Here is a 27,354-nt window from a genome sequence, read left to right as displayed (position 1 = left end):
GACAGGATACACTTGTACTGAAGAACAAGGCTGTACCAACTGTGTTATCCTCAAGATGTGGGAGAAAATAAATAACATTACTTTTGCAAATTCTACCTATAAAAAGTGATTAAACTGAAGCTGGCAGTACTCCAGATTGGGATGTTCAAGACTATTGCATGTACAGAGGTACAACACTGACAGAACAGACTTGATCTCGGCTTGGCTCCCTGCATTCCTTCGTACCACAGCTAAAGCTGATAGCGAAGGTCCAAGGAAATGAAACAGGGCAAAGAGGCACCAAGTTTCAATGTCTACCATTTTAAATGGGGGTTAGGCTGCTCAAATTCTTCTCCCAAGCTGGCAAATGGTGTTTTAGAAGGAGGACTAATGCAGGTCAAAAGGGAAAAATGTTCCTTCTTGTGAAGTTTTACTTCTGCCCCTCCCAAATCAGGAGTCCAGCCACCTGATTCAGAACATTTTATCTTCTTCAATTACATAGATAGCTGTAGCTTTCATACAAACACCTCACACTGGATAACCTTCAAATTGTACAATAAAAGACACACAAAGCTTCTTCCACCAGTGCTGTCTTGATCTGGGCAGAGTTTCAAACTTTGATCAAGAAAAATAAAGGACTGGAAATGTTTGGATAGTAGAAATATTGCCAACACCTCAGGAGTTGTGTGCGGGGAAACCACATCTGGAAAAATATTATTGCAGGAAAAAGAGAGAGAAGACATACACTTCCGCTGGCGGAGAGAAAGGGTAAAGAATAGAGAACATGGGTGGGGCCGTGGGTGGGGGGGGGGGAAAAGACATGAGGCAGAATTTTTCGTCCCGCGGGTGGGCACGCGCCCGACCCGAACGGGAGTGAAATAGTGCGCGATGACGTTGGGGGAGCATCCCGGTCTCATCGCGCACTCTCGCGATCCTTTGGTTGGCGGGCACACGCGATAGGTGGTAGCACGCCCACAAACAATTAAGAGGCCTATTAAGGCCCTTAAGTAATTAATAAAGTTGGATTTTTTGTTGTCCGCTCAACTGTTCGGTTGGCGGGCGGGTGAATAGGCCAGGCGGCCTTTGCATTTTTAAAGAAACGTCATTCATGGGCCTGATGAGGTTTCCAACGCTTAGCAAAAAAAAAATTAAAAGTTTTCAACATCCTTTTTTACATGTCCCTTTTCATGTGACTGAGTCACATGTGGGCACATGTTTATCTCATATGTAAAATCTTTATTTTTCAGGTTAAAACTCTTCAGCTCCCTAAGGCAGCTCTGCACCTTCAGGGAGCTGTCAGTGCGCATTCTCCCGCACGTGCACACACTTCAGTGCTCGTGCTCCTCCCGGCGGCACTGAGGCTTTTAGCCGTTAACTCGCATGAAATCGCTGCAGCGATTGGTGTCAAGGCTGTTCCCGAACCTGCCTGCCGCGCCCACCCAACGAGGGGAAAATCCTGCCTGTGGGCTATGGGGGAAAGGGTGGGAGTGGAGATAGAGACCACAGGAGTGAATGAAGAGGGACCAGCACGGTGGGGGGAGGGGGAGAGAGACCAAAGGCAGGGGGGGAACAGAACAAGGACAGAGTGGGGCAGAGACTATGGGCAAAGTGGGGGTAGAGAGACCAAGAGCAGTGGGGGGAGCGCTGGTGACAAGGGGGTGGGGAGAGAGAGAACACAGACAGGGGGGAGAGAATGTTCTCCCTCTTTCTATGTTTATTTTCCCATTGTTTTCTGCCTTTTCTTCCCACGCCCTGGACAGAATTTTTTGCTTGGTGTGCATTGCACGCCCTACCCGCTCAAGTGTAATATTTCAGTCGGTGGGCACGCGCAAGAGTTGGAAGCAGACCCGCCGACAATTAAGAGGCCTATTATGGCCATTAAACCTGTAATTGACTCAGATTTCTCACTTCCCGTCCAACATTACGGTTGCCGGGCAGGCGAATCAGCCAAGTGGCCTTTGCGCTTTTCAGGAAACCTCATCCACAGGCAGGGTGAGGTTTCCGAAATTAATTAAAAAATGCATAAAAATTTATGGACAGAATTTTCATCTTGTACATGATCAGGTGGCCGATTCTGATGCGTGGGCACTTCTTCCGGGATTTTAAATTCTGTTTCTGTTGCATTTAAATTCTTCAGCTCCCTGAGGCAGCTCTCTGCCTTCAGGGAACTTTCATTCCACGCTCCCCTGCGCCGACTTCAGCACTCACCCCCACCCTGGCAGCGCTGAGCCTTTCAGCACGCGTTTCACACTGGCTGGCCAGTGTGAAATCACAGTCGGGGGCCAATTGCAGTCGGGGGTCCGTTCCCTGGCCGCTCCCAGGCCCGCCAATCGTGAATGCCTGCCAAACGAAAAATCCTGCCCTCTTCTTTCCCCTCCTTTATTTTCACATCATGGAAATGATACAATATTCCACTCTTTTGCCCAATATTAACCAAAAAAAATTTCTCTTTTCGATGTCAGGAATTGCTTCTGGCACTTGTAATTCAACTAAAGCTCAATTCTGTTATATTTCAGGTATAAAATAATCATGACGCTCGCCTTTTTTCCGGCTGTAACAATAACCTGAACAGGCCACAGCACATTACTAAATTAAACTGTTGATGCCAGGTTATGCAAGATAAGGAATGGACTTCCTTTCCTCCAGAGGAAATAAGCTCTAACTGCAATATCTGAATGTTAATGTTTTGTAACCAACATATGGCAAATATTTTAATCATCTTCATACCTTCAACAATAACAGGTGCATCAACAATTTGTTCACATTTGTTAAATTTATTAGCTCTTTAATCAAAGGTGCAATTTCAGAGGAACATACAGTCTCATATTACAAGTTGTAATTATAGTAACAGTCATAAATGGTACCGTTTTGGTATTCTAGTCACAGGCTCACAGGAGACAATCAACACTCGAGCGTCAGACTGTTAAAGTAGCTGCACTGTGCTAGCACCATTTTACTGCAGAACATAGATTCTTCCCTTTAACTCTCTGGGTTCAGGCAAAATGTGGCTTTGCCACCCCAGCAGTATGCTACTTATGTGCAACAGGTACAATCTTAGCGTACCAAACATTTTCACTTTCTTAAAAACTGTACCATTGCAAGCTCAGTACAAATAGAATCTATTTATTTTATTTTTATATTGCTAATACTGGAATAAGAACAAATATATCCTAAAGTTCTGTGCAAAAGGGAAAAAAATAATCACAAAATAAATTTATTTTTACTATTTCAGGAAGGTTTATGTACAAATCCAACCTTTTCACTTGTGTTACCCAAAGCACAAAATGCCAGCAGCAGCTGTATCTTCCATGTTTAGCTTCTGAATTCAAGCTACGTCAGTGGTATTGAATGAAAATAGTGCAGTACTTTGAAGATTTTTGAACTGGAAGGAGGGAAGGAAGAAACTAAATGTAATTCTCTTTTCAAAATAAAGTATATTATTAACATTCTGTTAAATTGCCACTTCATTTGGTATAAATTATCCTTTCTTCCATTTAAAAGTGTCTCCTCTTTCCAGCTCCCCCTCAAAAATAAACAATTGATTATGTTTTTTTTTTAAACATACTTATTTGCAGCAGAAACAAATCACATCACAACCAAAAGTTAATTGTTAAAAGGCAGATTAGATCCTTTCACATTCAGTCACCCATGGGCTTCATTGACAAATAACTGTTCTGTAATAAACGTCCGATAAAAATGTGGCATACAGTTGTTATGTGTCACCGCTCATCCTTTGTGCTCCCATCTGCTTGCTCAACAGTCACTGCGCTGCCATTTCCAAATGGCACTTTCCTATCGAAGTCTTTATCTATGTAGAACTCTGCCCATAATGGGCAGTGGTCGGATGCAACTCCACCCCATGACCAACTATCAGGAATCCAGGGGTTGGTGAGGCCTTCCCTAATAACAGCCCAATGACCTGCATAAGAGGGAAAAAAAATTACAAACATATTTAGGGAGGCAAACTACACACAAAAACAAAGGAGCTGCAGAGAGGGAAAAAAAAAACTCTTTTTCATCTTGACATGGCACAGTAGCACTTGTGTATGGCAATACCTTAACATTGAAAAAAGAATAAAATAATTCTCAATAGAAATTGGACTCCTCATCAAAGGCAAATTCAAATCAAAAATAAAAGCGAGCTCAACTGAATGAAGTTATTTTTGCACCGTTTTGTCTCAAGGCAACTTACTGCTGCAGATAATATGGAGAGACACGAAGTGTCTGAACCTGTGCGTCACCTCAACTCTCCCCCTTTAAAACATTCTTTAAAACCTATCTCTTTGGCCAAGCATTTAGTCCCTTGTCCTAATATCTCATGTGGCTCAATGTCAATTTTTATCTGATAATGGTCCTGTGAAGCTCCTTGGGATGTTTCACTCCATTAAAAGGTGCTATATAAATACAAAACGGTATTGTTTTTGGATTATGACATACTTTATATTGATGGCATACTGTCAATGTAAGTAAAGTCTTGTCAATTTTAAAAATATTCGTTCATGGGATGTGGGTGTCGCTGACTAAGCTGGCATTTATTACCCATCCCTAATTGCCCTTGAGAAGGTAGTGATGAACTGCCTTTTTGAACCGCTGCAGTCCATGTGGTGTGGGTACACCCACAGTGCTGTTAGGGAGGGAGTTCCAGGATTTTGACCCAGCAACAGTGAAGGAATGGTGATATATTTCCAATTCAGGATGGTGTGTGACTTGGAGGGGAACTTGCAGGTGGTGGTGTTCCCATGTATCTGTTGCCCTTGTCCTTCTAGATGGTAGCAGTCATGAGTTTGGAAGGTGCTGTCTGAGGAATCTTGATGAGTTCCTGCAGTGCATCTTGTAGATGGTACACACTGCTGCCACTGTGTGTCAGTGGTGAAGGGAGTGAATGTTTGTGGAGAGGGTACCAATTGAGTGGGCTGCTTTGTCCTGGATGGTGTCAAGCTTCTTGAGTGCTGTTGAAGCTGCACTCATCCAGGCAAGTGGAGAGTATTCCATCACACTCCTGACTTGAGCCTTGATTATGGTGGACAATTTTTGCAGTGGGGGGAGGGGGGGAAATCAGGAGTTGAGTAACTCACTGCAGGATTCCTAGCCTATGACCTGCTCTTGTAGCCACAGTATTTATATGGCTAGTCCAGTTCAGTTTCTGATCAGTGGTAACCCCCAGGACACTGTTAGTGGGCGATTCAGTGATGGTAATGCCATTGAATGTCAAGGGGCACTGGTTAGATTCTGTCTTTTTGGAGATGACCATTATTTGGCATGAATTTTACTTGCCACTTGTCAGTCCAAGCCCAGATATTGTCCAGGTCTTGCTGCATTTGGACATGGACTGCTTCAATGCCTGTGGAGTCCGAATGGTGCTGAGCATTGTGCAACCATCAGTGAACATCTCCACTGTTGATAACTCCTTCTGTCACTTTACTGGTGATCGAGAATGGACTGATGGAGCGGTAATTGGCTGGGTTGGATTTGTCCAGCTTTTTGTGTACAAGACAAACCCGGGCAATTTTCCACAATGTTAGGTAGATGCCAGTGTTGTAGATGTACTGGAATGGCTTGGCTAGGGCATGGCAAGTTCTGGAGCACAAGTACTATTTCTGGAATATTGTCAGGACCCATAGCCTTTGCAGTGTCCAGTTCCTTCATCCGTTTCTTAATATCACATGGAGTGAATTGAATTGGCTGAACACTGGGACCTCCAGAAGAGGCCGAGATGGATCATCCACGCGGCACTTCTGGCTGAAGATTGTTGCAAATGTTTCAGCCTTGTCTTTTGCACTGATGTCCTGGGCTCCCCCATCATTGAGGATGGGGATATTTGTGGAGCCTCCTCCTCCACCGAGTTGTTTAATTGTCCACCACCATTCACAACTGGATGTGGCAGGGCTGCAGAGCTTAGATCTGATCCGTTGATTGTGGGATCGCTTAGTTCTGTCTATAGCATGCTGCATACGCTGTTGGCATGAATGTCGTCCTCATTTTGAGGTATGCCTGGTGCTACTCCTGGCATGCCCTCCTGCACTCTTCATTGAACCAGGGTTGATCCCCATGGCTATTGGTAATAGTAGAATGGGGGGATATGCCGGGCCATGAGGTTACAGAGTGCAGATGTATAGAACTGTGCTGCTGCTGGTGGCCCATTGCGCCTCATGGATGCCCAGTCTTGAGTTGCTAGATCTGTTTGAAATCAATTCCTTTTAGCACGGTGGTAGTGCCACACAACACGATGGAGAATATCATCAATGTGAAGATGGGACTTTGTCTTCACAAGGACTGTCCGGTGCTCATTCCTACCTATATTGTCATGGACAGATGCAGGTTGGTGGGGATGAGGTCTATGTTTTTCCCTCGTTGGTTCTCTCAGCTCCTGCTGCAGACCCAGTCCAGTAGCTATGACCTTTAGGACTTGGTCAGCTCGGTCAGTAATGATGCTACTGAGCCATTCTTGGTGAAGGACATCGAACTGCACCATCCAGAGTACATTCTGTTACCTTGCCACCCTCAGTGTTTCCTCCAAGTGTGTTCAATATGGAGGAGCACCGATTTGATAGCCGGGGGTGCAATACATGATAATATTGTGACAAAGACATAAGGTGTTTGCAGATGGACATAGATGGAGTATATTGTGGGAAAATGTGATGTTGCTCACTTTGGAGGAAGAATTAAAAAAGCAGAGTATTAATTAAACAGAGAACAACTGCAGAATTCAGAGGTGCAGAGGGTTCCAGGTGTTCTCATTCATGAGTCACAAAAGTTAATATGTATGTACAGCAAGTAATTGAGAAGGCTAATGGAATGCTATCCTTTATTGTGAGAGGAATTGAAAATAAAAGTAAGGATGTTATGCGTCAGTTATATAGAGCATTGATGAAACCACAGGTTGTAACCTCCGAATAGTGTCAGAAAGTGCTGGCCCACAGGAATTAGAAGAAATAAATACCTATTTACCTGGTCTTCTGTTCACTAGGGCTGCTTGGGGGATCCAGTCGGCAGGGTGGGTGGTTCCGGGGTTGGGGCATCCAAGGTTGGGGGGGTCACAGGTCGAGGGGTCCAAGGTTAGAGGTTGGTCGGAGGTCCGGGAGGGTTGTGACAGGGTTCTGAGGTCTGGAGGGGTTGGGTGGGTCAGAGTTCTGGGGGTGTTGGAGGTCGGGTGGGGGGGTTGGGGGTGTGGGAGGTCGGTGGTTGGGGTATGTGGGAGGTCAGGGCATGGGGGGTGTCGGGGATTGGGGTGTGGGTGGGTCCCAAGGTGGGGTGGTCAGGGGTGTGATGAGTCCCTTGGGGTTGAATCTGGGTCTTTACAATAGTTACTCAGAAATTAGAAGAGTTTCTAATTCTTCTAAACTTTTCTGGGTAACTATTGGTGGAACTATCCAAAGTTTGTGATTTAAACTGCATTTTTTGAATGGTTCCCAATGCAGCAACAGGAAGTGTGCACTTCTGGGCAACTGCCGTGCAAACCCTTACCTGGGAACTTCCCAGAGGGATTTTCCAGCATATCTTTGGGGTACCCCCCAAATCCAATGCTGGGGAGCACGGAAATTATGGGTCCACATCTCAAATACTGTGTCCAGTTTTGGTCTCCTTATTTAAAGAAGGATGTAAATGCATTGGAGGCAGTTCAAAGGAGGTTTACTAGATTGATAGCTGGAATGAGAGGATTGTCTTATGAGTATAGGTTTGACAGGCTGGGCTTGTTTCCACTGGAGTTCAGAAGAGTGAGGGGTGATTTGATTGAAGTATATAAGATCCTGAATGGTCTTGACAAGGTGGACGTGGAAAGGATGTTTCTTCTTGAGGGGGAGCCAGAACCAGGGAGCACTGTTTTAAAATTAGGAATCGCCCTTATAGAACAGAAATGAGGAGAAATTTTTTCTCTTAGATCGTTGTGCAACTTTGGAGCTCTCTGCTTCAGAAGGCAGTGGCGGCAGGGTCACTGAATACTTTTAAGGCAAAGGTAGATAGGTTCTTGTTAGGCAAGGGTATCAAAGGTTATCGGGGTAGATGGGAATGTAGAACTCAAAACACAATCAGACCAGCCATGATCTTATTGAATGGCGGAACAGGCTCCAGGGGCCGAATGGCCTACTTCCACTATTTCGTACGTTCGTATAATCAGTAGGAGGTTACCTTGCCCACGTTTGACCTGATGCCAGTGGGATAGGACATGCCCAGGGATGGTGATGGGGATGTGTGGGACGTTATGTGTAAGGTATGATTCCATGAGAATGACTATGTCAGGCTGTTGCTTTTTAATGGAAGACGTTTAAGAAAATAGTTCATGACTCTCAACAAAGATATATCCCAGTGATGAAGAAGGATTGTAGGAAGGGGATAAACCAACCATAATTAACCAAGGAAGTTAAGGACAGTGTCAAATTGAAATAAAAAACAGACAATGTGGTAAAGATTAGTGGCAAGCCAGAAGATTGGGAAAGTTTTAAAAACCAACAAAAGGTGACCAAAAAAAAAAATAAAGAGGCAGAAAATAAACTTTGAGGGTAAACTAGCAAGTTTTATAAAAACGGACAGTAAGAGCTTCTTTAAATATATAAAGAGGAAGAGAGAGGCCAAAGTGAACATTGGCCCCTTAGAGAATGAGACTGGGGAAATAATAATGGGGAACTAGGAAATGGCAGGGGAGTTGAATAAATGCTTTGCTTCAGTCTTCACGGTGGAAGATACTAATAGCATTCCAAAAATACTAAATAATCAAGGGGCAAAAAGGTGGGGAGGGGGAAGGAAATAAATACAATAACTATCAGTAGAGAAAAAGTACTAGGGAAAATAATGGGGCTGAAGGCCAATAAGTCCCCTGGACCTGATGGGTTGCATCCTAGGATATTAAAGGAAGTAGCTACAGAGATAATGGATGGACTAGTAGCAATCTTCCAAGGATCCTTAGATTCTGGAAAAGTCCCAGAGGACCGGAAACCTGCCAATGTAACAGCCTTATTCAAAAAGGGAGGGAGTCAAAAACAGGTAACTATAGGCCAGTTAGTTTAACGTCTGTCATTGGGAAAATGTTGGAGTCTGTTATAAAGGATGTAATAGCAGAGCATTTAGAAATACATAATCTAATCAAGCAGACTCAGCATGGCTTCATGAAGGGGAGATCATGCCTAACAAATTTATTAGAATTCTTTGAGAGGTAACAAGCAGGATAAAGGGGAACCAGTAGATGTAATATATTTGGATTTCTAAAAGGCGTTCGATGAGGTACCGCACATAAGGCTACTTAATAAGCTAAGAGCCCATTGCGTTGGGGGTAGTATATTAGCATGGATGGAGGATTGGCTAACTAAAAGACGACAGAGTTGGGATAAGGGGGGCATTTTCCGGATGGCAACCTGTAACTAGTGGAGTGCAACAGGGATCAGTGCTGGGGCTTCAATTATTTACAATATACATCAATGGCTTAGATGAGGGAAGTGAATGTACTATCGCCAAGTTTTCAGATGACACAAAAATAGGTGGGAAGGCAAGTGGTGAGGATGACACATGAAGTCTACAGAGAGACAGGTTAAGTGAGTGGGCAAAAACTTGCCAGATGGAATATAATGCGAGAAAACGTGAGGTTATGCACTTTGGCAGGAAGAATAGAGAAGCTGAATATTATTTAAATGGAGAAAGACTGAAGAAAACTGCAGCACAGAGGGACTTGGGAGTCCTTGTGCATGAATCTAACATACAAGTTCAGCAGGCAATAGGGAAGGCAAATGGAACGTTGGCCTTTATTTCAAAGGGAATGGAGTATAAAAATAGGGAAGTCTTGCTAAAAAATATACAATGCACTAATTAAACCACAGCTAGAATACTGTGAACAGTCCCCTTATCTAAGGAAAGATATACTGGCATTGGAGGCAGCCCAGAGAAGGTTTGCTAGGTTGATCCTGGGTATGGAGGGATTTTCTTATGAGAGGTTGAGTAGGTTGGGCCTGTACTCAATGGAATTTAGAAGAATGAGAGGCGACCTTATTGTAACATATAAGATTCTTAGGGGGCTTGACAGGGTACATGCTGAGAGGTTGTTTCCCCCTGTGGGAGAGTCTAGGACCAGAGGGCATAAACTGAGTAAGGGGGCACCCATTTAAAACAGAGATGAGGAGGAATTTCTTCTCTCAGAGTGTAGCGAATCTGTGGAATTCTTTACTGCAGAGGCCTGTAGACACTGGGACATTAAGTATATTCAAGGCTGAGATAGACAGATTTTTAATCAGTAAAGGAATCAAGGGTTATGGGGAAAAGGCAGGAAAATGGAGTTGAGGATTATCAGATCAGACATGATCTCATTGAATGGCAGAGCAGACTCAATGGGCTGAATGGCCTACTTCTGCTCCTACGTCTTATGGTCTTATGAACAGCTCTCCCAACTTTGACACAAGCCCCCAGATGTTTAGCTTTTCAGGGTCGACAGGGCTGAGTTTGCCATTGTCGTTTCCATGCCTAGGTCAATGCTGGGTGGTCTATCTGGTTCCATTCCTTATAGACTTTGGTTCCTTATAGAGCATTACCCTGTGTCTTGGGATTAGTAATCCAGTGACAATACCACTGCACCACCGCCTTCCCAAGTAAAGACAAAATATGAGATCTCTTCATTCCAGTCTACAGAGCATAGTTAAAACCTATCATGAGCCATCACTTCTCCATCCTTTCATTACAGTGGGTGTGTCTGAAATCTATCATGAAAATAGCCTTTGCAGGAAGTGGTGAGACAAAGGAGGATGCAGCCAATCCTTCTAGCAAGAGGAGAAGGTGAATAAATGGTCATCTGGATTCTTGTGGACTGTATTCAGTCCTCCTTCAACTGCCCCTCCCCCAACTTGGATGGAAATTCAGCCAGCAACCAATAGGCCAGAAAGAAGCCCATCTTGCAGCCATAACAGTGGGCTAAACTAGGTGGGAGTGGGGCTTCCACCCCTCAGTGGGAGGAAGTCCTGTCCTCAAGAGTTGCCCGCCAATCTGATTGGCCTGCAGCTATAGCAATCCAAGCAGTGCCAGAGTTCAGTAGTGGGTGCTGCAGGATCTGCAGGAAGAAACAAGAAGAACAGTGATGGCTGCTAGGTTCAGGTAAGTCCCAGACTCCAATGGCTGGTAGGAATCAGAGAATCCAGGAAGAAGGGAGAGGGTGTTGGCTTTTGGAGGGCAGGTGGCAATAATGAAGGGAGAGGGTGACATTTTGGAAGCACAGGGCATCCCCCAAATGATGTGCCCCCACCTTCCTGCCCTTTTTAACCTGGCCTCAAAAAACCTACTGCTCTATCATGACATGGCAGTGTAATATCCTGGTCAATTGGCTTGACAACAAGCTCAATTGACCTTTAATTATTTATTATAATATGGTGGAAAAGCTTCTGGCTTTGGCACCCACCCATCTAGCATATTATGGGACGGCAGCTCAGGGGTGGGCGAGAAAATGGAGGGCCGCACACCCCTCGTATTTTTTATTCCGTCCCTCCCCGCCAAAAAGATGCCTGAGAGGGGGGTGGGGCTGTAAAATCTAGCCCCAAGTTACCAAATGACCACATAGCATCATGTCAGTCACAACAAACTAGCTGGAAAGGGGCATTCATACAATTTTATTTAATCCCAAGTCTATCATGTAATTTGCACATGTTTTACTTTAAAAAAGGGATTGTACAGTGTCTATGTCTGCCAACTTGCCCTCATCATATCTGATCCATACCTGAATATGTTTTCTTGAGTGAGCGACTGATCCAGATGTTGTCTGTTGACTTTGAACCCTGAGGGTTCTTAGTGCTAATGTTTGTGAAGGTATTGGCTGGAACACAGTGAAGGAACCTCTCTTTTCGTAGGAGGTCAAAATCATTCATGTCCGGTGACAGGCTGAAGTCCCCCAAAATAACAATGTCTTTTTCACCTGAAAAGGAAACAAATCACTTTAACAATTTCAGAGGTACTGCCATTAACAGATATATCCAGCTCATTAATAGTTCAATAGTCAGTCCCAAGGGAACAGTTTTGATCCAGGGTGAAGTCAGCATAAGTGAATTCAGTCTCTTCAGCAGCCCAGAGCTACCAGTGAATCTGGCTTTGACTCTATTATTTTTTCTTCACAATAGAAGCTTTAAGAGATGCAAACTTTTCCCTGCTACTGCTCTGAAGAAACAAATGAGTTCTTAAGTTGTCTTGACTTGATGGAATGTCATTCTATGTCATTGTCCTCTCATCTTCTCCCACTCCACCAAAAATATATTTCCAAAGATGCTAACTAAGACATACTGCAACACAGGACACACGCAGAGGACTTTTGAACTAGTATATATTAGAGGAACCCTGACCATCACTGACCTCTTCTCCTCTGGAGATCTTCCCAGACATCCCCCTCCACCACTGCCTCCAACGTCAGTCTCCCAACCCTGCAATGTCCACTTCAACATCATTTCCAAGATTCACAAACACAATTCCAGCCCATTCTTTCCCTATGGAACTTATTTCTTCCTATCTTGACTACGTTTTCTTCCCTATCCAGTCTCTTCCAACTGAATTCCATGACTCTTCCGACACCACCTGCACTTAAAACAGTTCCACGGCCCTAGCCATCTCCTTTTCACCATGGATGCCCAATCCCTCTGTATCTCCATCTGCAACTAGACTGGCTTGAGCATTCTACTTCTTCCTTGAATGGAGGTCCAACCAATTCCCACCTGCCACCATCCTCCTCTACCTGGCTGAAATTGGTCTTACATTGGGTAACATCTCTGTTGACTCCCCTCACTTCTTCCAAATAAAGGGTTTCACTCTGAGAATCCAAGTGACTGCTGGTTATGCCTGCCTTCTGTGTGATATGTGGAACATTCTGTGTTCTAGCCCTACTGTGGTCCCCTCCTTCATCTCTTTTACTAGTACAGTGATAACTGTATCAGGACCACTTACTGTTCTCATGCCAAACTAGGAAATTTCATTAACGTTGCTTCAAATTTCTACCTTTTCCTCACATTCACATGGTCTATTCACGACTCCTTTTTTTTCCTTTCTCAACCTCTCTATTGCCGTTTCTGGGGATAAGCTGTCAACCAATGTCCACTATAGTCCCACTGACTCCCACAACTATCTTGACTGCAATTCCACCCTACTTCTCTGTCTCTGTCACACCTATCTGATGATACTACCTTCCACATCAGTCCTTCTGATAAGTCTTCCTTTCTCCACAACCGAAGGCTTCCCCCCATTGTGCTTGACAGGGCCTTCGACAGTGTCCGTCCCATTTCCCACACCTGCTCTCACCCCTTCCTCTCCCTTCTAGAACCACAATCGGGTTCCCCTGGATCTCAACACCCACCCTACTAACCTCCACATTCAGCGGATCATCCTTAACCATTCTGCAACTCCACCAGGATGCCACCAGCAAACACAACTTCCTCACCCTTTCCCTTTCTGCACTCCAAAGGAACCATTCCCTCCATGACACCCTGGTCTTCTCTAGCAATGCACACTTCCTTTCCAATAGAACCATCTCATGAAAATGGAGACGTAACACCTGCCCTTTCACTGTGATTTATTTGTACTCCTTTTAGTTTAGTATACTGTTCAATGCTCATGAAGCAGCCTCCTCTATAATAGGGAAGACCATATGCAGATTGGGTGATCTCTTTGCTGAACTCATCCCTTCAGTATGTAACTGTGACCCCGAGGTTCCGATCGCCTGCCATTTTACTTCCCAACACCAATTTCACTCTGACCTTGGCCTCCTACAATCTTCCAGTGAAGGTCCATAGAAACTTGAGGACCTGTAGCTCATCCTTCGATTAGATATTTTACAGCTGTTTGAACTCAACACAGAGTTTAACATTTCTAACATTTTCCAGTTCTGATGAAATGTCATTCACCTGAAATGTTAACTCTCACTCTGTTCACAGATGCTGCCTGTTGTGTTGAGTATTTCAACAACAACTTGCATTTATACAGCATCTTAACATTGTAAAATGTCCCAAGGTGCTTCAGAGGATTGTTATTAAACCATATTTGACAGCGAGTCACATAAAGATATATTGGAGCAGATGGCCTGAAGCTTGATCAAAGAGGTAGGTTCAAAGGAGCATCTTAAAGGAGGAAAGAGGCCAAGCCAACAAGGGAGAGAATTTCAGAGTTTAGGGCCAAGGCAGCTAAAGATGCAGCTGCTAATGGTGGAATGATTAAAATCAGGGATGCACAACAGGCCAGGATCAGGGGACTGCAGAGATCTTAGAGGATTGTAGAGCTGGAGGAGATTACAAGGGTAGGGAGGGGTGAGGCAATGGAAGGATTTGAAAACAAGGCTGTGCATTATAAAATCAAGCATTTTCTGTTGCTATTTCAGATTTTCAACCTCTGTAGTATTTGCCTTTATATTAAAGAGATATCTGCTGTTGCACAGAACTATGCAGAGAGCTGGGTGAATCTGTGATACAGGATGGTAATGGAAATTTGCTGAGCAGGAATTTGCTGCAGAAGGGGGAAGGCGGAGCAAGATACTTTAAACCAAGAGGTAATAGCAAGTAAGTAAATATATAAATAATCAAGTCATTCATTAGATCTAAAGGGATACCAAGTAGAGGATACCAACATTAAAGGGATTACTTTAAATTAAATTCTGATATACATAAATAAAGGGAATACTAAATTAAAAAGATACGTGTGTGTGTGTATATATATATATATATATTATTTAAAGTTTATCTACTATTTTATCTATTTGATATAGACTTTTAAGTAAAATGATGGGACAGCTGAGACCTGCTGCCTGCAATTCCTGTGCCCAGTAGGAATGCCATGTTACTTCATGTGTCCTGGTTAACCATTTGTGCAGCAAGTGTCTACAGTTGCTCAAACTCAAGCTCAGGATCTCTGGGCTGGAAGAGAGGATGGAATCATGTCAGAGCATATAAGGGAGTGAGAATTTTCTGGAGAGCACCTTTTAGGGTCACTCCACAGCTACAGGAAGATATTAATACTGCATGGTAGGAAGAGGCTAGCCATGCAGGAATCCCCTGCCACACTCAAACTGATTTTCGGTGCTATTACTGGTGAGAGTGACAACATCTTGGAGAAGCGCAGTCTGGAGCACATCCAAGGCGCTCCAGGGCAAACAGCTGCATGGGACGGGGGCACACCAACTTCTAGCAATGCAGTGGTCAGAGGGAGTTTGATAGTCAGGGAATAAACAGAAATTTCTGTAACACCACCATGAGTCCTTCATGATGTGTTGCCTTCCTGAAGTTTGGGTAAAGAACACCATTGAGAGGATGCAAAACAGTTAGAGAGGATGGAAAGATGTGGAAGCAGAGCAGACAAAAGGCATCTTGGTCCACATGGGAACCAATGAGATAGAAAGGAAAAGGGTTGAGGTCCGTCAGTCTAAATTTCAAGAGCTCAGGAGGAAATTAAACAACAGGTCCTCAAAGCTACCAAGTTCTACTGAGTATAGGAATAGTAGGATAAGCAGGATAAGTGTGGCTAGAGAAACAGGGCAGGAAGATTCTAGATCCCTGGGGCATTAGGTACAGTTCTCAGGCAGGAAGGACCTGTCTAAGATGGACAGGCTGCCCCCTGACATTATTGGGGCTGATGTAGTTACAGGGAGGTTAACTAGTGCCACAAGAAAGGGTTTAAACTAATTTGGCAGAGAGATGGCATCAGAGGAGAAATTGGATGAAACACATAGTATAAGAGTGAAGAATAGTTCGGGAATAGGATCAGACAGTGGGGTCATATGTGGGGCAGTTTAAGGCGGGTTTGAAGTGCTTGTGAGGAAATGCATATAATACAGTAAATACTATTGGTGAGTTACAAGCACGTCACCTATGATATGTGTATGATAAAGTCATGCCAGTCAGCCCCTCAAGCCTGCTCTGCCATTCAATAACATCATGACTGATCTAATTGTAACCTCAACTCCACATTTCCATCTACTCCTGATGACCTTTCACCCGCTGGCTTATCAAGAATCTGTCTATCTATCTCTGCCTTTAAAAATATTCAAATACTCTGCTTCTACCGCCTTTTGTGGAAGAGAGTTCCAAAAACTCACGACCTTCTGAGAGAAAAAAATTCTCCTCATCTCTGCTTTAAATTGGCAGCCCCTTATTTTTAAAGAGTGACCCCTGGTTCCAGATTCTCCCACAAGAGGAAACACCTTCTCCACATCCATCCTGTCAATAATATATATCATCATATGATATATGTCACTATGATATAGTGACAATAACAGAAATCTGGCTCAAAGAAGGGGAGGATTGGGAACTTAGTACTCCTAGCTACAAGGTATTGGAGGTGTAAGTATTGATCAAATAAATTATTAAAGCATGAGAGAGGAATGATGTAGTTGAGGGGTTAGAAACAGAATCTATTTGGTTAGAAATAAAGAACATTAGAGGACAGGCAAATTATAGAAAGATACAAGAATAACAGGATCTTTAATTGTCCTAATAAAGACTGGGAAGGCAACAACTAAATGGGCGACAAGGGTGAGGAATTTCTTAAAAGTGTACAAGAGTATTTTCTTGATCTGTGTGCATCAAGGATGAAAGTAGTGCTGGATCCAGTTTTGGGAAATGAAGTTGGGCAAATGCAATATGTTTCAGTGGGGGAGCATTTGGGGAACAGTGATCCCAATAAAATTTGGTTTAGAATAGTTATGTATCAGGGCATGAAACAAGCAAGCATAAAAATACTGAATTGGAGGATGATCTAGCCTAGGTGAAAAATTGGTTGGCAAAGCAATATTTGAGAAATGAAGAGAATGCTGCCATTGTAGCAGTAAAGGAAGAGTTGGTAGTGATATTAGATAGGGTGAAAATAGATGAAGAGGAGGTACTTTAGGGGAAGCGGTGGCATAGTAGTATTGTTACTGGACTACTAATCCAGAGACCCAGGGTTCAAATCCCACTATGGCAGATATTGGAATTTGAATTCAATAAATATCTGGAACTAAAAGTCTGATGATTATCATGAAACCATTGCCAATTGTCATAAAAACCCATCTAGTTCACTAATGTCCTTTATGTTCTTCTATGTGACTCCAGACCCATGGCAATATAGTTGAACAAGGGCACTTAGGAATGGTCAATAAATGCTGGCATAGACAGCGATGCCTACATCCCATAAGTGAATAAAAAACTTAAGATATTGCCGGCCTTCAAAGAATGTCAGCAAATCTCGATGGAATGCATCCTAGGTTACTGAGGGAATAAGTTATGAAAGCTCTGGCTGCCATCTTCCAGTCCTCCTTTGTAATGGGGATTGCATATGTTGTACTGCTGCTCAAAAAAGGGGAAAGGGATAAACCAGGTAAATATAGGGCAATCAGCCTAAAGTTGGTGGTGGGGAAGCTTTTAGAGCCAACAGTCCAAAATTAATTGGCACTTGGAAAAGTATCACCAATAATGAAAGTCAGCATGGACTTGTTAAAGATAAACCATGCTTGACTAATTTCGTTGAGTTCTTTGATGAAATAACAGGTACCATGGTTCATGCTGTACATATGGACTTTCAAAACATTTGACAAAGTATCACATAACAAGATGTGTTAGCAAAATTAAAGTCCCTGGGATTGAAGGGACAGTGGAACTATGAATGCAACATTTACCAAGGGACAAAAAATAGAGTAGTGGTTGGTTTTCAGACTGGAGGGAAGCATTCAGTGGTGTTCCCCAGAGGTTAGTAATGGGATTTTTGATTTATACTAATGACTTGGACTAGGGAAAACAGGGCATAATTTCAAAGGGTAAAGATAACAAGAAACTCAGAAACAAAGCAAACAATGAGGAAGGCCTAGGCTGAAGGTGAAATGGAGAGACACATAGCAAATGGGATTTAATGCAGAAAAGTGCAAAGTGATGCATTTTGGAAGGAGAGGCAATATAAAATAAATGATACAATCTTAAACAGGATGCAGGAACAGAGAGATCTGGGGATTTATGTACAAAAATCCTTAAAGGTGACAAGACAAGCTGAGAATACTATTAAAAAATAGGATCTGTGGCTTTATTTATAGAGGAATAAAATATAAAAGCAAAGAAATTATGTTAAACCTTCATACCGGTTGGGCTCAACTGGAATAGTATATTCAGTTGTATATTCAGTTCTGGGCACTACCCTTTAGGGATAATCTTGGAGATAGAGCAGAAGGGGATTACTCGATAGGCACCAGGAATAAGGGACTTCAATTATCTGGAGAGACTGGAGAAGCTGGGGTTGTTCACATAAAGCAGAGATGGTTAAGGTGAGATTTGATAGAGGTGTTCAAAATCACGAACAATTTTGATAGAGTAACTAAGGAGCAACCATATCCAGCAATAAAAGCGTAGGTAGGTAGCCAGAGGACACAGGTTTAAAGTATTGCAGAAGAACCAGAGGCGATACAAGGAAACATTTTTTTAAAAAAACATAGTGAGCTGTGATCTGCCTAAAAAATAGCGGAAACAAATTCAGTAGACACATCAAGGGAAGTGAATAAATATTTGAACTGGAAAAAGTTGCAATGTTATGGGAAAGGGGAAATGGAGTGGGACTAATTGGATATCTCTACATAGACCCAGTACTGTATGATGGGCTGAAAAAGCCTCATTCTATGCTGTATCCTCAATGATCATATTATTTAAATTGAGAAAAATAATGAACAAAAAACAATATTGTGTCTTTGGGGTTAAATTCCAGTGGCAGGAACTGGAGTTCATGTAATGAGTGAAGTCTGACAAATATTTTCTTTTCATCTTTAAAGTATCTTGAAACCTTCCAAGTGAAATGATTTTTGGCTAAACTACAGTTAGCCCAAGATACTAGAAAACACAACACATGAGCTATTAAATTTCAATTTTCTGGGCCAGTAGGCTATCCGACATCCCCACAAGAAAAATAATTGTACACGTCCGACCCAAGTCCTCCACTAGAGGACTCGTACACTTTGTTTACTATGTAAATAATTCAATCTTGGGTTTTGTGGCTGTTGAAGTTATCATAAGCCTGTAAAAAAACTAGCATTTCTATCATGCCTCTCAGGACCTCCACTGAAGCACTTTATTGCTAATTGCATGTTTTAATAGTGTAGTCACTGTTGTAATGTAGCAAATGCTGCTGCCAAGATGAGCACCACAAAAGCAATGCCATAATAACCAGCTTAACTGTTTTAGAAATATAGGTTGAGGGATAAATATTAGCAATATGAACCACCAGTTAAAATTAACCAAAAATCACAAAAATATTCAACTAACAACATCCAGGGGTTACCATTGACCAGAAACTGAACTGGACTAGCCATATAAATATGTGGCTACAAGAGCAGGTCAGAGGCTAGGAATCCTGCGGTGAGTAATTCACCTCCTGACTCCCAAATCCAGTCCATCTACAAGGCACAAGTTAGGAGTGTGATGGAATACTTTCCGCTTGCCTGGATAAATACAGCTCCAGCAACACTCAAGAAACTTGACACCATCTAGGGCAAAGCAGCCCACCTGATTGGAACCCCCCTGCACAAACATTCACTCCCTCCATCACCTACGCATAGCAGTAGCAGTGCATACCATCTACAAGATGCACTGCAAAATCTCACCAAGGTTCCTTCAACAGCACTTTCCAAACCCATAACCAACACCATCTAGAAGGACAAGGGCAGCAGATAGATGGGAGCGCCACCACCTGGAAGTTCCCCTCCAAGCCACTCACTATCCTTGGAAATATATCACCGTTCCTTCACTGTCGCTGGGTCAAAATCCTGGAACCACTTACACAACAGCACTGTGTTACCTACACCACAGGGACTGCAGCGGTTCAAGAAAGCATCTCATCACCACCTTCTCAAGGGCAATTAGGGACAGGTAGGAAATGCTGGCCTAACCAGCGATACCTGCATCCCATGAAAGAATAAAAAAAAATTCCCCTGTAGAGACAGAAAAATTTGCTGTATGTTCTTGTAGCAGGATTTGCATCTTGCTCCTTCCCATCATGAGCATAAAGGATGGCAGTGAAGTACAGGAAGGTGGAAAAGAATCGATAAGACCTAACTCTAACATCATGACTAAACATCCTCAGGATAGAAGGGGAGGGGTCTGAAAGACAAATACCAGTTGTACAGTCTCAACTTGCTGCTGGGATGCAATCCAGATTCCTCATGAGAAATTACACCTAGAGATATTAACGAGGGAGGTATTATTCTTCGCAAAGAAAGCAATGCTACCTTTCAGGGTTTCTTGAAGAGTGTCTGTAAACACTGAGATGTTATGGCAATCAGTATGAGTTTTCTCTTCTGCAGGGTCTGCTCCTTTCAGATGGATATTTACCAGAATAACATTGATTATTCCAACCTGCAGAGGAAAAAAAACACACAAGTAACAGAATGCAAGCCACAGAAGCATTGGAAGGCTAAGGCCAACCTTCGGACTTATGCTCGGGTCTCCAAGGGCAGAATCTTTCATCCTGTGGGTGGGCGCATGGCCGACCCGAACGGCTGTGAAATAGTGCGGACAAACATCCCGAAGTCATCGCACATTCGCAACATTTTGCTCAGCTGGGGTGTGCAAGAGGCAGTAGCGTACCCGCCGACAATTAAAGAGCCCTATTAAGGCCCTTAATCGATGAATTAAATTGAATTTTTCACTGCCCATCCAAACGTTTGGTTGGAGGAGGTTGAATAGCCCAGGTGGCCTTTGCATTTTTAACGAAATCTCAGCCACAGGCGAGATGAGGTTTCGGATAGTACTTAAAAAAACAATAAAAATTTTTAAAACTCATTTCCCACACAGAGTCCCATGTGAGGACACGTATTTCCTTATTTTTGAATTCTTTATTTTTCAGGTTAAAAATCTTCAGCTCCCTGAGGCAGCTCTGTGACTTCAGAGAGCTTTCACTGAGCACCACCCTCGTGCATGCACACACTACAGCGCTCGCGTTCCTCCTGCTCCCACCCCGAAAGCGCTGAAATTATCAGTGTGAGTTTCACACTGGCTGGCCTTTAACTGTCCAGCCAGCATGAGATCGCGGCCGGGGCCCGATCGTGGGCAGCTGACCATTGCACAACCGCTCCCGGACTCGCCTGCCATGCCCGCCCGACAAGGGGAAAATCCTCCCCCAAGAATTAAAGATTAATCTCTAGGACACAGCTCTGGCCGTACTGCAGGGAAACAATCAATTGACAAAAGTGATGCGTTTTTTGTTTTCTTTGAATAATTTAGTTGTACAAGTTTTGGTTAAAGGCTGTGTGACTGGATGAGAAAGTTGAGAGATCATGTGATAAAACATCCAGGAATACATCCAAACAGGGTTGGCAACCCTATGAATGGCTGGGAGAAAGTGAACATTGAAAATAGGTCACCTCTATAAACATTTCTGTATAAGGAGATTATAGTAAGACAAATCCAGTGTGTAATACCAAAAGAATTCACTGCAATTCACATAATAAATTGATACACAAGTACATAAAAATAACTTTATGGAGACTTGCATTATCTCTACTCTCATAATTTTCAATTAAAAAGCTCAGCTGGTAATTCTCTCGCCTGAGGCAGAATGATGCGAGTTCACATCCTACTCCAGAAACATGGGGCTGAATTTTCTGGTTGGCGATGGAGCGGGCGTGGACCCGATTACCACTTGCAATAGGGTCCACGCCACCATTTCATGTGGGTGGGCCAATTAAGGCGTGCCCAGCGTGCTTCATGACTCCCGTGCATAGCGGGAGTGGGTGGGCAGCGGCGGGCACACTCAGGCCACCGGGTCCAATGTCAACCCAGCAGCCTGTACAAAGGAAGGCCTGGCAGCCTTAGAAAGGCTGCTCACAATGGCTGGGCGAAGGGCTGTACAGAGGGGTAATGAAGTTCATGCAAGTCCGGAGGGTAGGCCATCGGGGCAGGCCAGGCTGGAGGGTAGGCCATTGGGGCAGGCCAGGTCAGAGGGTAGGCCATCAGGGCAGGGCAGGCCAGGCTGGAGGGTGAGCCATCGGGGCAGGCCAGGCTGGAGGGTAGGCCATCAAGGCAGGCCAGGCTGGAGGGTGGTCCATCAGGGCAGACCAGGCCAGGGGGTAGGCCATCAGGGCAGGCCAGACCGGAGGGTAGGCCATCAGGGCAGGCCAGACCGGAGGGTAGCCCTTTGGGGCAGGCCAGGCTGGAGGGGGGTCCATCGGGGCAGGCCAGGCTGGAGGGTGGTCCATCGGGGCAGGCCAGGCTGGAGGGTGGTCCATCGGGGCAGGCCAGGCTGGAGGGGGGGTCCATCGGGGCAGGCCAGGCTGGAGGGGGGTCCATCGGGGCAGGCCAGGCTGGAGGGGGGTCCATCGGGGCAGGCCAGGCTGGAGGGGGGTCCATCGGGGCAGGCCAGGCTGGAGGGGGGTCCATCGGGGCAGGCCAGGCTGGAGGGTGGTCCATCGGGGCAGGCCAGGCTGGAGGGTGGTCCATCGGGGCAGGCCAGGCTGGAGGGTGGCCCTTCGGGGCAGACCAGGCCAGGCCAGAGGTTGGTGCGGGGAGCCAGTGTGCCCCTCGTTTTTCAGATGACTGCCTTGCTACCCTACTCGAGGAGGTGGCAGCACGGCAAGAGGTGCTGAATCCCCAGGGCGGAAGGAGGCAAGAGGTGCTGAATCCCCAGGGCGGAAGGAGGAGGCCCCCCCCACATGACCAAACGTGCATGGGAGGAGATGGCGGAGGTGGTAAGCTCCGTGACATGGTGCGGTGCACCTAGATCCAGCGCTGTAAGTGCTTCAACGACTTGTTGCGCTCTGGAAGGGTGAGAACCATGTTGGCATTAGGCATTTAACCCAGCAGGTCTGCTTACTCCCCGCTGCACCTCCTCCCCCACCAAAATCTGAATGCAGTGACTGCATTGGATCATTGACGGCATGTGTCCTTTGCTGGGTGGGCAAGCAGATAGTGCCCATGCTGAGGTCAGCCTGAGAGGGTGGTGAAAAGATGTGTTTTGCCCCTGCAGCATGTGGTACACTGAGTCCCACATGACTGGTTTGGGGGCGACCTGGAGGAGTCGCACCTAGGCACTGTGCATGAACTGCAGGACATGTCCATGTCAGGGTGATGACATGCTGGGAGGGGAGCTTCAAGGTAGTGTGGCAACGAACCATCTGCTGCGCTCCACATGCTTGTGCCTCCTTGCTATGGAAGGATATATCATGTGGTGCCTAATGTGATGTAGACAGCATGTGGCCAAGAGGGGAGGGGGGGGGGGGTGGGGCGGCGGTGGGGAGCAGGCCTACCATCTTTGTGTGAGTGTTTGGCAGCAGCGGGGTGAGGAGGCACTGGAGCCCTGCTATGTCCTGCTCTGGTTGGGGTGGGCCGTACGCCAAGCGAGTCCATGTACAATTTGCACAAATCAATGCTCATCTCTTATTTTCAGGAGAAGAATGCTCATAATGCTGCAGAGCGCGTGAGGGCTGGCGGTGGCCAGGCACAGTTAGCCATTCTCAGCCGGTTCGAGCAGGAGGCCCTGGATTTGGAGAGGCACCATGCACCCAGGTTCACTGGTGTCGGTGAGGCTGGGTGCCATGGCCAGGTATTTATGCCCGACAGTGAGGTCGGCATTGTTCTCCCAACAGCCATAGCAGTGCTGAATGTCATTTGATTTGGTTTTGCAACATGGCTTGACCATTGCTTATGGAAGGATGAGCGCATAATGATCCGGGGGGGACAGGGATTCACACTGACATTGTCTCCACATTAACTGATCCACTGTCCTTGTTCTTCCTTTCAGCATCAGTGGAGCAGGGCCAGGAGGAGGAGCAGCAGGGGCTACCTCGCACAGCTGAGAGGCCTGAAGTCTCACCAGCGTCACACCATCTCTGCCAGGCAGGCATCAGCGCAGATACTAGCACCTCGCTGGGAATTAGAACATTGGCTAGTGTCCCGGGGCACAGTGGTGAGGACACTTCACAGTCGCTGGAGGAGCGGGCAGAGACAGAGAGTGCCCATGGCGCCAGCAGTTGGAAGACTGCAGGGGACCAGGCACATGCTCAATCAGTGCCTGATGATGTGCCTCTGGAGTCGTCTGTGACACAGCAGGGGCAGGAAATGTGGCTGGGTGTGCAGGAGCATCTGGGGGAGATAAATGAGGCCATGCTTGGCTTGGTGTCCATGGTGGAGGAGTCTATGCGGACAATCGCCGAAGCAATGAGCCACATGTCCAAGTGCCATGCGTCCTCCATGGAGAGAGTGGCGACTCTTGTGGAGGGGCTTCTCCAGGAGAACTGTCAGGGCTTCATGGGGATGCACTCTGACCAGCAAGCCCTCACATCGGCATTGACCTCAGCTGGTCAGTGCCAGTGTGGGAGATGGTCTGGGCACCAAGTTTCCCAGCTCAGTGCCCATCCATCCACGGTGAGTGGGGAGGTCCGAAGCAACCTCACGTCGGCGCAGCAGCTGCCTGTCATCTCTGCAAGCACTTCTCAGGGCGCTCCAGATGGGGGCAGCAGTTCCTCCACCCCTCTGCCAGTGACCGTAGCATCCGGTGAGGCTGCGACGACTGGGGAGATGGCAGCTGTGGAACTGGCAGCTCCCTCCCAGGCGGGGCCAGCACAGGCTCCACGTGCCAGAGGACGACCACCAAGATCACCGAGGCCAACAGGACAGCAGAGTCAGCAGGCTGTCTCAGATGCCACTCCCAGCGAGGGGTCAGCACCAAGGGACAGCAACTGAAAACGTAAACATGAGGCACCTTAGGCACATCACGGGTTTACCACTGGTGCTTTTGCGTTGGCCTGAGATGAGGTCCTTATGATTTGTTCTGATTTGTAACACTATTGTCTTTTTTTTTGCATAAGTTTGTTTGGTTTACATATTAAATTCAGATATGTCACCATAGTTGAGGGTGCCTCTTTTCTTCTGCATGTGGATGGTTTGCAAAAATGTAATGAGTGCTTTGTTGGACATTCAGCCTTATTAACAAGGCCCTTAGATACTGTTCCTCACCAGGCAGATTTTGCACTTAGGTGTCGAGTAAGGAGCCTACAGCCCAGGCTTGTCCTGGAGGTCCATCTGTGATGGGCTAGCTGAAGGTTCATTGGATTAAAGCCTCCCGGGTGTCCCTGCCTCCCTGGAGTATGCCCAGGTTAGCGCCTACCCCTTCAGCATTTCCCTGAGCGTGCTCATCCTCAGACTCACTACTGGACTCATCGTGTGCAGCCACAGCCACTGTGTCGATGTCTTCATCATCCACTGCATCCCCCCTTTCCAGTGCAAGATTGTGGAGAGTGCAGCATGGAACCACTATCACCGACAATCAACCTAGGGGGTTCTGGAGTGCGGCCCCGAGCGGTCGAGGCATCGGAAGCACATCTTGAGAAGACCGATGGGTTCTCTCCACCACAGCCCTTGTGGTGCTGTGGCTCCAATTGTACTGCTGCTCAGCTTCTGTTCTTGGATGGTGGAGAGGCGTCATGAGCCACCTTCTGAGGGGATAGCCCTTGTCACCCAGCAGCCATCCATCAAGCCGGGCTGGAGCACTGAAGAGCCCCGGCACCTGGGAGTGTCTGAGGATGAAGGCGTCGTGGGAGCTGCCTGGGTACCTTGCACAGACTTGTAGAATCAGCATCCTGTGATCACACACTATCTGCACGTTCATGGAGTGGAAGCCCTTCCTGTTGACGAAGGCACCGGGCTCACCTGTTGGCATTTTGATGGCCACATGTGTGCAGTCTATAGCACCCTGGACGCGGAGGAAGCCAGCAATGGTCATGAAGCCTCTGGCTCGCTGTGTCTGACTTGCCTGGTCCCAGCAGAAATGGATGAAGGTCAATGCCTGTCTGAACAGAGCATCTGAAACCTGCTTGACACAAGTGTGGACACCTGATTGGGAAACACCACAAATATCACCCACCGAGCCCTGGAAGGAGCCAGCGGCATAGAATTTGAGGGCAGCTGTAACCTTCAGAGTCATTGGCATGGGGTGTCCACCCAAACAGTTAGCGGAGATCTCAGGCCCAATCATCTGACAGATATAGTTGACTGTCTCCCTTGTGAGACGGAGCCTCCTTCGGCACTGCACCTCAGACGTATTGAGGTAACTGCTTCGTTGCCTGTATAATGGCAGCAGGATAGTGGTGTCTTCTGCGGCCCCTTCTACCTTGGACTACCTCTTGGCCCTGCACCCCTTGTGCCTGCGCCTGTCCTCCCAAAGGTGGCTCCCCTGGAGGCTGAATATGCACTCCTGGCCTCCTCCCCCTTCTAGCCCTCCCTTCCTCCTCAGAGCAGCTGCCTCCAGTGGAGAGTTCAGCTCCCATTCCCAGGCTAAGGGAAGGCTTCCTGAAACCTGCAGGCCCAGAAAAGATTCCTCACTGCAGTGTGCTGACCTGAAGGTTAAGAGTCCAGACATATCAGCTGGTATGTGTTTTGAAGTATTGCAGTTCACACAGGCAAGTTTCAATAACTTTGAAAAATACATACTTAACTGTGCACACTTGTGACCCCACTGAGCCCTCTCTTCCCACCTGTGGATGAGGTTTATGCAAATGTGTCCTACCCACCTGCCCGCTGCGCCCGTGCGCCGACCCGAAGATTGTACGGGCACCGAAAAATCACCATTGATTGGTGAGTGAAGGGCCTTAAGTGGCCCGTTAATTAATGGTGGATGTGCATCGAACATCATCGCGCACCCGCCCAATGAAATATCGTGATGGCGCGCGATGGCGTCGAGACGCTAGCCTGACATCACCGCGCACCATTTTATGCATGGGGCCCGCCTCCCGCACGCCAACAGGAAAATTCTGATCATGAACACAAAATCTAGACCGATGCTTCAGTGCAGCACTGCACGATCAGAGACGCTGTCTTTTGGATGAGATGTTAAACCAAAGCCCAATTTGTCCTCTCGGGTGGATGTAAAAGATCCTATGACACCATTTCAAAAAAAGAACAGGGAAGCTCTCCCAGCATCCTCCTTAAGCTTCATCCCTCAACCAACACAACTTAAAAAAAGGATAGTCAGATTCCTTATCACTGTTTGCAGGACCTTGCTGTGCACAAACTGGTGCTGCCTTTGCTACATCACAAAGGTGATTACATTTCAGAAAGTGCTTAATTGACTGAAAAGCTCCTTGTAATGTCCTGAGTTGTAAAAGGAGGTATATAAATGTAAATTATTTCCGCATTTTGTACCAAGCCATTTACTGCTAGAGTATAAACAGTGATTAAAATAAAGTTTAAATCTTTGCACTTTTTCTGAACTAATACTGCAAAGCTATTAAATTAGGAACAAAATGGTTCCCTCACAACAAGCTATTATGAGAGAACCTTCACCCACTCAGTAATCAGTAAGTCAGCTGAGGTTAGCAAAGGAATCAGCCCATGGTGAGTTTATGGTCACAGCCTGAAACAATTATTATCTTTCGTACTGTGCTTTTCAGGAAACGGAAAATACAGATTGGAAGTTAATTATTTTCTCCTCCCACATCTC

The 27,354-nt window shown here is 45.9% G+C and overlaps 1 protein-coding gene across 2 annotated transcripts in view; it reads right to left on the bottom strand.

The window, feature by feature from the left end:
• Positions 1-2,743: 2,743 nt before the first annotated feature.
• Positions 2,744-27,354, bottom strand: part of eepd1 (endonuclease/exonuclease/phosphatase family domain containing 1) — a 112,430-nt gene continuing 87,819 nt past the window's right edge. The window contains exons 5-8 of one of the 2 annotated variants that reach the window (XM_041183175.1): positions 20,150-20,276; positions 11,663-11,857; positions 3,687-3,898; positions 2,744-3,361 (exon numbers count right to left, since the gene is read on the bottom strand). In XM_041183175.1, the coding sequence (XP_041039109.1) occupies positions 3,699-3,898; positions 11,663-11,857; positions 20,150-20,276 (522 nt within the window). In that variant the 3' untranslated portion in view covers positions 2,744-3,361; positions 3,687-3,698. Of the gene's footprint in view, positions 3,899-11,662; positions 11,858-20,149; positions 20,277-27,354 lie in introns of both variants that reach the window. The other variant, XM_041183174.1, reaches the window with a different exon arrangement.

The sequence above is a fragment of the Carcharodon carcharias genome, chromosome 3 (genome assembly GCF_017639515.1).
Source record: "Carcharodon carcharias isolate sCarCar2 chromosome 3, sCarCar2.pri, whole genome shotgun sequence".
Taxonomy (NCBI): Eukaryota; Metazoa; Chordata; class Chondrichthyes; order Lamniformes; family Lamnidae; genus Carcharodon; species Carcharodon carcharias.
Note: the sequence above shows the minus strand (reverse complement) of the source record. Positions and strands in the feature narration are given on the sequence as shown.